Here is a 10120-nt window from a genome sequence, read left to right on the forward strand (position 1 = left end):
CTTATAGCCGAATATGCAGGTGCTGACTCATCACCATGAATGATCATCCTTAGTTTTTATAATCAATAATTTGGTGTTTTGATTTACAACTTTTTCGGTGCCAAGTAAAAATGCATAAGAAACTCCGTTTCCATGCGGTGAAACCCGTGCTATCTCCTCACTAGACAACAATACATCACGAAGTATTGGCTTCTCACCACACTCCATCTCGCTGTGTGTGCATCTTTAGCGATGTTGTTCCATTGCTGCTCACTATGTCACCGCCATTGTGGCACCGCACATCCTCTCCTACAAAGGGAAGGAGGAACACCGGATCACATCTTGCCATGTCCCGTCCTGCCTCTGCAACCTTCCCATTCACTTTGTACACGATGAGCCTTCCATCTCTAGTGATCAACCGCGACCCGGCTCCTTGACCCGACCAACTCTGATTTATGGTGTTGTGTAAAAAGAGTAGAAGTATGAGGAGAGGTGTATGAATTGGGTGCAAGGAGTAGCTCGTGAAGGGCGACCCACATGTCTAGCTTGCCAAGATTAGCTGTTAAAAGTTTGAACATTTTCTTGTGTGGACACAATGACAGGTGTGATATACGCTGGCGAGCTCATCACCTCGGTATTGACAAAATTTGGACGTGTTGTAACCAGATGGACATCATGGTCACTGTAAGGGTGGGAAGGAGGATAAGCAGCTGACATGATATATTTTTCTCTCTCGTTGCAATGTATGGGCATGTTTCCTAGTTAATTATATGCAACACTTGCGTGCAGGTTTCCAATTGGCCGTCCCGTAACTTTCCGGCCTCGATTTTTCCTCTATCCAGTCCGGTTTTGGAAAATTTCAGAACTTCGGGCCAGGTTTGTCAGTCATTTTTTCTCTGGTTTGCTAGCATGTTTATCTTTGGCTTTTTAATTTTTTTCTCTAGTTCTCTTTGGTTTTACTTTTTCATTTTTGTTCGTTCAATTTTTCACATTCATGAACTTTTCTAACTTTGTGAATGTTTGTGAATTCATGAAATTTTTTCATATTTGTGAACCCTTTTTTCAAATCCATTTTTTAAAATTCACAATCATTTTCAAAATAATGAACTTTTAGCTTTTATGTTTTTTAAAATTTATGATCATTTTTATAAATTATTATTCCTTTTCAAATCCATAAATTTTTTGTAATTCCACCAAAATTTCCAAAATTAAGAAACCTAATCTATTTATTTCCGGGGAAGGTTGATCAATGGCAAGCGAAAAAGAAGAAAACCACGAGCAAGCAGATGGGCAAACGAGTTTATGAGCCAGTGCGTGGGTGAGACACTGGGCCACGGTCCAGCTGGATTTTTAAATTTTTAACATATCCTTGATTTTTAAATTTCCTGAACGTTTTTTAAAAAGCACTAAATTCCATTAAAACTGTGATTTTTTCAAATTCATGACCTTAAAAAAATTATGAACTTACTTTAAAATTTATGGACTTTTTAAAAATCCATAAAGAAATTTAATTTCACGTATTATTCAAAAATAGAAAACCCGTCTTTTTTTTCTTGGGAAAGCTGACCAACAGCAATAAAAAACGAGCAAAAAAAGAGATTAGTGAGCGAGCATACATGCAACACAAGGCATGCGAGCACATGAGTTGGCTCGTGGGCGAGACGCTGGGCGTGGCCCGAACACACCCCTTTTCTGCTATAGGAATGAGAGTTGTCAATATCACTTTCTCATAGCAGGTTTCTGTTAGTGCCCCAACTCGCTCCACTTTTGGCCCCTTCTCCAGTTCTGCTCTTAGACTTGCTTCCTCTTTCGCTGCTATTTAATGTGCATCTCTATGGCTGGTTGAATGAAAATGTATTTTCGTTTGAGCAATTAAATGGAAAGGAGATGTCCGGTTGGAGGAAAAGAAAGCATTATGTGGCCACATGTAGGCTACCAGGTAGGTACATGGGTTCACTGGTTTCGACTACCATTCAACATTTTTTTCAGGACAGTCCCCAAAACAGAATTAAATGGTCCCAACTAAGTACTCCCAAGAGAGAAAACAACCGTGTTCAATCAATTTCATATATAGTAAATATTTCCAATCAAGACTTGAGAAGTAATGCCAGTGACCAACATAAATGTTTGGTATAGCTACAGAGCACAACACCGCATTATTTGTTGGAAAGAAAAATGATGACAATTAAACATCTCAAGACTCCTCCTTGCTTGGCTCAACATTTGCATGCATGTTGGGTGCACACAACTCACTGATCATCTCCTCCACTGATTTCCAAGAGGACCCTCCCTTCAGTACGGACTCCACAGCTAGCACCGATAGCCCGGCAACATTCTTTGCCGCTTCAATTCCGGCCTCCCCGAGCATAAGCTTCCTGACCACTTCCGATATTTCCTCGGTTGTGGCCAAACCCCGCATCGTTCTATCACTCGTGTGGACCCTAACCGCGATCTTGAGCTCATCGACTACAAACGCTGCATTGAAAGGTTGATCAGCATGCATGGGCCAAACTGCCAGTGGCACGCCAGCTGCAACACTCTCTAGCACCGAGTTCCACCCGCAGTGACTCAGAAACCCTCTCACGCTCTGGTGCTGCAAAATTCCCAATTGGTCCACCCATTCCCTCACCACTAAGCCTCTGTCCTTGGTACGCTCCTCGAACCCTGCACCAAGATCGATATTATCGGGCCTCACGGCCCATATGAAATCTACCTCGGCCCGCTCCAGCCCGTCTGCAACTTCCTTCAGCTGCACCTCTGGTATCGCGGCCAGCGTCCCGAGCGCGACGTACAGCACGGCCCGGCCGGCGGCTGCCTTCTCGTCCAGCCACTCCATCCATGATGGCCGGCCGGCGTCACCCGACGAAGAAGACGCGGTCTGGGAGAGGCAGAGCGGGCCGATGGCCCAGGCCGTGGGCCTATAGTGCTTGTTCCAGAACTCCATGTACGGTTTCTCTAGGCCTTGGAAGGTGTTGACGATCAGGCCATGGCTCTCCACTATGGCCTTCCCCAGCTTGCTGTCCAGCTCCATCATCGGCGCGACCGACGACGGGTCGCCGAAGGGCGCCATCAAGTCCTCCAACGTGAGCTTGATGTGCGGGAACTCAGGCACCGTGAACGTCGCCGGATTGCCGTCGCCGTCGACGTCGGCGAGCTGCAGCGCCGGGCACGGGTCGTGGCTGATGCGCAGCTCCCTCATGACCTGTGCGAACGCCGAGATGCCGAAGAACGACACCTTCGGGACGCCGAGCGTGGCCGCCGACTCGTTCGTCCAGTACAGGAACGCGTCGGCGACGAGGAGGCTGGCCGGAGGTTCCATGGCGGCGAGCGACGCCTCGAGCTGTGGCTGGAGCAGCGACACGCCGTGTGCGAAGGCGACAAAGGAGGCCATGGACGTGACCGCCTCGGCGCTCTCCACGCCCGGCGGGACGCCCGAAACGTCGGCGGGGAACACGAGCTCGACGATGGCCGTGTCGTCGGCCCCGGACAGTCCCTCGCGGACGAAGGCTGCGTTGCCATGGGTTGTGAAGAAGGTCACGGTGGCCAGGCGGCGACGATGGAGGTGGTGGACAAGCTGGATGAGCGGGATGGTGTGGCCCTTGGCCATGAAGGGGAAGATTGCTATGTGAGGGAGGACATGGGATTCCGTGGAGGAAGAAGCAAAAGCCATCGCAGTGGAGGGTGCAACACAAGCTAGTCAGAGGGTTTTCTGCGTGTGATTCATGGTTAGCAGCAGGCACAATTTATAGCAAATATAAACTTTCGTCAACTCTGCTCAATCATGGAGCTGGGTTAGATATCGATAAACCAAATATACCAAAGAGGTGAGAGTAAAGAGAGCTGTAAGGCATCAATGATCTGTTCACAATTTGTTTAGAATGGCTGCATTTCACTGATGATGGCCACCCCATAAATAAAAATGAGATTAGTCGTTTGTATATTATGGTAGAATATATTCGGATGTTGGGAACACAAAGCTATCGCATCAGCTTCCAAAGAAAGTCATGGAAAATGGATTTGGGGGGACACATGGAACATCTTTTGTCATCTTGAAGATACCAATCTAAGCATGTAGAGAGCTGTATTATGGAAAAAGTGCAGTAGTGATCACCCAAAACAGTACAAACTAGTAATGTACGGCAGCAGTGCTAACTGACGCTCACCTTTTCATGGAGATGCAGGACCGGGCAGACGACCAAAACCCTAGCCACCGCCTCATCTACTCCCTTCGTCGCCGCTGTCGGGGCGTGTCGCTGGGTAAAGCCCGTGTGGCGCCAGCGTCATCGGGGAGGTCCTGATGGGGGGCGGCTTGCTTGTGGAGGAGTTGAAGGGTTGTTGTGGGATGGTGAAGGAGATGTGTGTTCGAGTTGCGGTCTTCCTTGGGCAGTGCTCCATGGTGGCGTTTGCGATCCAGCGCAAGATCTTCAATGGGGATCCGGCCTGAGGGAGTCGATGCATGGTTCCGTATTGCGTCCAGCTTGACATCAAGCCTGGATTTGTCGTGCAGCGTCATCGGTGACTTTTTTCAGGTATTCTTTAGGGAGTTTTCGAGTTTGGTTTGGGGCGGCAAAGCGGCGGCGTTGTTCCAGTGTAGGAATAATATTCTCCCCAGTCTTTCCCCCTTCTATTGTTGTGGTTATCATCAGCGGGGGCATGCGGAGCCGTGTCTTCGGTGGGGGTGTGTGGACCTGTGTAGCCGATAGCAATAAGTCATACAATTATTTTGAAGAAACCAATAGGTCATGCATAATTTAATAGGGTTTGTCTAGGGCACATCGCATCTAAGTGACTCAATCAAACTAGAAACAAAAAGAAAAAAAGTTTGTAGGAATCGTAGCGTAAAATCAATGACATATGATTTATATGTGCAATACTTAGAGCACATCTAGAGTGTGCTTTAGCAAAACTGAATTTTAATATGCGTTTAGTTTGTATAGCATAGGACATATCTGTCGCTTGTCCATCAAGAAGTTAGACATTTCCACATGAACCGAAACACAATTTTTCTTCTATATGTATATAAAAGATTGGCGCACATCTTTGGTCCTTTTCTTATCGCATTGAATTTACTAAACCACTTACTCAAGGCACTTCATATTTCAGGTCACCTTCATAAAATATCCATGGTATAGTCAAAACAACACGTCGCATGATTGTGACATGTAAGCGACAATGAACGTTTGACTTTCAATTTTGAAGTGCTGCAAGTTATCAATCAAACATATTTTTTGACAAAGGATAAAACATTAATATTAAGTTTGTACTAATTACATCTGGCATTTGCAATAACATAATATTATTGATTGCAACAATATAATACCAAAAGCGAGTCAAGATACAAAGGATGTACGCAGGTAAAAAGATAAGAATAAGAATAATGTAAAAAAGAAAGATGACACGATCAACCAAGCACACAAAGAAATAACACCCTCATCCATCTTCCTTAATTATGAGAAAGTTTCTTCAAAAGCAACACCTCTATGAAAGAAACCACGTGCAAGCGCCGCCATTGTCGAGTCAAACCATTGATGATTGGATCTTGAGTTTTCGCCTTAGAGAGCACATTTGAGCAAACTTCAAAGCAATGCCTTCATCAAGGACACGGCACGTACACATAGCCATTGCAAGATGCAGCCAACGAAGGTCAGACCTACGAATTTTCACCCTCGAGCTTGAGACCCGATACTCGAAAAGCACCACCTAGCTGATGTCACTTTATGTTGACACTACCACTTGCCAAAGAAAACGATGTTGCACGGAGGACACGCCCACATCAAAGTCACAGGAAATTGAAATCCAAACATATTAACATCCTCAACTAATATTCCTAAAAAAATCCTCAACTAACACATAATTTTATCAAACATGCCAGAGTAGTAGGCTGCAGGGATGGATGTTGACCAAGTACCAATGGCGGAGCTACAGCCAGGCCGGATGGGCCATGAACCGCCCAATGTTTTGAAATTTGTGCAAGGCTGCAACGGGGCCTTTTTCCAAACTTAGTTGAGGAGTAAAAAAAAATTGCAGGGTAGTTGAGGAGTAAATTAAACCAGTTAATGCATGAAGTCGTTGTCTTCTTCATTAACTTAATGTTATATACAGAGCTGCTATCGAGATGGCGTGTAGAGCAGCACATGGGCTGCTATACTCGACACTAGAGATCTTATATACATGTTTCTAGTAGGTATAAAATGTAAGTTGCTATTTCTATGGTACATCTCTCTCGGTGTTGATCTGGTGAAGCTAAGAGCATCTCCAGCCGTTGGCCCCTCAGGGGCGCGTAAAATCGCCGCCTGGGGGCGAGCCAGCGCAAAAGATTGGTCTGGGGGCGAGTGGGTTTCCAGTCGCTGCCCCAAAAAAAAGCATTCGGCTAAGTTTCAGCTAAAATTCAGCAAACTGAGCATATATTAGACATATTCGACATTTCACACAGCAAATTTATTAAAAAAGACCGGAACTACAATTACGGGCCGAAGAAGTCGCTGAACGCGGCGAAGTCGCCGCCGTCGCCGTCGTTGTCGGCGGCGGCCTTCTCCTCCTTGACGCGGCTGCCCCCTGCCGGACCCCTGTCCGGAGTCGCCATGGCGGACCGGTGACGGTGGCGGCGCATCGTCGTCGTCGCTGTTGTCGAGAACGACGACGCCTCCTTCGTCGCGGCCCCGGCGCCGATGTTCGAAGTGCTCTAGGGCGCGGCACTGGCGCTCCATCTCCATCTTCAGCCAGTCATTGCGCGCCCATTTCAGGGCCGCCGCCTCGTCGAGCTCCGCGGCGTCGTGCTTCGTCTTCACGGCGGGGAGCCCCGGCTCCATTTTCACGGCCGCGAGCCTCGGCTCCTTCAGTTTGACGAAGCGCGGAGGAGCAGAGGAGGAGGCGCGCGGGGCGCCCTCGTTTATGACGATGCCGGCGCTGCGAGTGCGCCGACCGAGCGGCGTCTCCGCCGCGGGCTCGGCCTTGACGTCGAACGCCACCGGCGAGCCGGAGGAGTGGGAAGAAGAACGAGAGGAGGAGTGCGAGGAGGAAGTTGAGGAGGAACCGAACCTCCTGGGCATCCATTGCCCAACGCGCCGGCGGCGGACCGGGGCGGCCGCCGCGGCAGGGTATGCCAACAACGGGTTATTGCCGCCCTCGAGGTACTCCAGCACGTCCTCGAGCGTGCGGCCGTGGGCACCCCACCACACTTGGCGCCCCTCGCCGTTCTTGATGCCGCCCACCATCGACGCCCCGTTGGTGGAAGCAAGCCTCTGCTCCTGGCGGCGCTGGAAGTACGCCGCCCATGCCGCGTGGTTGTCGGCGGCGTACTGGGGGAGGGCGAGCTACTCCTCTGTCAGGGAGGCTCGCACGCGGTCAACCTCGGCGGAGAAGAAGGCAGGGCACGCCTCGATGTCGGGCACCGGGGGAATGGGCACTCCCCCTTTGCTGAACCTCCACCCCATCGGCCCGGCGCGCATGTTCGGTGGCGTCGAGATGTTTGCCTTGAACAGTAGCCAGGCCTCCCACTCGTGAAGCGAGCGGCGGCCGAAGCCGTTGGCCGCCGCCGCGTCGCCGGGGAATCACGCGGCCATCGGGCTGGGAGGGAGGGAGAGGGGAGGGAAGAAGCGTCGGCGAGCGGAGGCGCACGGGAGAGAGGGAGAGCTCGGCCACGGTCGATGGGCAACTAGGGCTGGTGTGGCCAGAGGCGAGGGAGGCCACCGGCATATATAGCCCGCGCCGTGTGTACGCGTGGCGGGAGGGGAGGCGTCGCCGCGCCACCCGTGACGCGCCGCCCATGAGGAATCAATGGCAAGGCTGACCGGCGGCAGCCTTGCCATTGATTCCGCGCGGGAAACCAAAGCGTTCCGATGACGACGACGCGTGCGTCGCTGACTCGGCGGGCCCGTGGCTCTTTCGCGCCAAAACCGCTCGCCCTGGCACCCCCGGGCGCCCCCAGCGAGACGGTTTCGGCCTGGGTCCACCGACGCTGATTTTGGCCTAAGCCGGCGAAAAACAGGCTCCTGGGGGCGCGACTGGGCCGTTTTTCGGCGCCGGCGCGAAAAAATCGCCTGGGGTCCCGTGTTGGCGGCGCGGCTGGAGATGCTCTAAGTACTCTTATTCTACAACAAGTTGTCGACGACTTGTAGCTGGTGATATCATGAAATGTGTAAGGTTGTTGTTAAAGGCTCCAAAGCATCCAAGTCTTGTTTTTTCTTTCTTCCAAAATGACAGGATTCCCGCATTCATTCAGAAGAAAAGAATTGCTCGGTTAATTAGAAAAACCGAGCGAAACCCAGATTGTCCAATTAATTATGAAAAATCGGGCGAAATACTATCACAAACTCTGAGCGGTACACATAAGATAGTCCACACACACCACTTTAAAGAGAGTCTCACCGAGACAACATGCATGCGTAATCGTCATCACTTCTTCCCTACAAGCGTCATTGCCATCCCTAAGCCCCGAGAAAATGACCCCGACTTCATCGTATGACTCAACCCACACCGTAGACCCCGCGTGAAGATGTATGAAAATCCACGCCAGAACTCAGCAACCTGCGACGGATGGTGCAGCTCCGACTTTGATAGAGAACTACGAAGTAGAACTAGGCACAGCTGGCGCCGCAGAAGATCATCGAACGAAACACCTGCTGCCCTTCATCGTATGCCACCGGGACCCGTCACCGTAGCTTTGACTTCAAAACAACAAACCAGCCGAGACAATTCCGCAGACATGCCAGAGAAGAGCGACTACCTATACCTTCGTCGCGTCTCCGACATTGCTGCCCCATCATCATTGCCAAAGAAGTCCTCACGCCAACATCGCCGCCTTCCACTGGTCCCGCTCCCCGATGCCCAGCTCCTAAGACGAAGACAGGGGGGATACGACACCATGGCGCTGCCATCTTTCGATCACACATCAAGGGTTTCTCCATGAGCTGTAACAATTCACGCGGGATGGATGCGGTAATGCAATGATGCTTTCAGGAAGGTCAGCGACGGCCACAAATTGCCGCCATCGCTCGCTCACGCGTCTTGCAATAGGGCCATGTTGCGAATGGCTCAATCAGGGGGCATGGTGTGCAGACGATGCGGTGGATGTTTAACGTCTGATCAACATAGAGACGTCCACTTAAAGCGGTTGTTCAAGCTATTCCCACCTATGCAATGTCGGTCTTTAAAATTCCTAAAAAAAATTGCAAAGGAATTATTGACGCGATGGCGCATTTCTGGTGGGGAGATGAGGACAACTAAATGAGGATGCATTGGATGACTTGGTGGAAAATGTGTGTACCCAAGAACCAAGGAGGAATGGGTTTTCGGGATATCCATTGTTTCAATTTGGCTATGCTGGCTAAACAGGCTTGGCGTCTTCTCGAGAATCTGGATTCTCTATTGCTACTATTTTAAGAGTCAAATACTATCCTGACGGTGACTTGTTGAACACTGACCTGAAGAAGGGATCTTCCTTCACCTGGCAAAGTATTATGGCGGGTGTGAGCTCCCTGAAGCGTGGTCATATTTGGCGAGTGGGAAACGGGCAGAATATTGACATTTGGGAGGACGCATGGATTCCAAATTGTGCAAACCGTAAAATTGTTACCCCTAAGAGAGGCCAGTTGTTACGGAAGGTAGCAGATTTGATTGATCCAATCCTAAATAGTTGGGATGAAGATCTTCTCACACAGACTCTATGGCCTATTGATGTTCAGCGAGTGCTTACGATCCCGATATCGCAACATGATATGCCAGATTTCATAGCTTGGAATTTCACAAAAAAATGGGATTTTTTCAGTTCGCTCTGCTTATTTTGTGGAATGGGACCACCAATATGGGAACAAGTTACGACATACCAATGGGATGGGACGTACCGCGGTCAATCCTATTTGGGCGAGGATTTGGAAGCTTGCTTGTCCACGAAAGGTTAAAATATTTATTTGGCGTACACTTCACGGCACTATTCCGTGTCGTGTTAACTTAGCTAATAGACATGTGAAAGTCTCGCCTAAGTGTCCTGTCTGCTCATCTGGGCCAGAAGACACAAAACACTTGTTGTTTCTATGTGACAGAGCAAAAGAAGTCTGGAGAAGACTAGGGATGGACGATATTATCGGCAGAGCTTGTAAAATAGACTATGCGGGTGAGGCAATCTTGGAATATTTACTTCCAT

General features: G+C 49.7%; 1 protein-coding gene across 1 annotated transcript; it reads right to left on the reverse strand.

The window, feature by feature from the left end:
- Window positions 1-2019: 2019 nt before the first annotated feature.
- Window positions 2020-3840, reverse strand: LOC123116077 (UDP-glycosyltransferase 90A1). The gene has a single exon (XM_044537082.1). It carries the CDS (start codon window positions 3647-3649, stop codon window positions 2174-2176), a length of 1476 nt encoding a protein of 491 aa, XP_044393017.1. The 5' UTR covers window positions 3650-3840; the 3' UTR covers window positions 2020-2173.
- Window positions 3841-10120: the final 6280 nt, after the last annotated feature.

This window comes from Triticum aestivum, chromosome 5B (assembly GCF_018294505.1).
Source record: "Triticum aestivum cultivar Chinese Spring chromosome 5B, IWGSC CS RefSeq v2.1, whole genome shotgun sequence".
In the NCBI taxonomy this organism is placed as follows: Eukaryota; Viridiplantae; Streptophyta; class Magnoliopsida; order Poales; family Poaceae; genus Triticum; species Triticum aestivum.

Coding starts and splice junctions, on each gene's coding strand:
- LOC123116077 (XM_044537082.1), bottom strand. CDS start 3,649: ATGGCTTTTGCTTCTTCCTCCACGGAATCCCATGTCCTCCCTCACATA.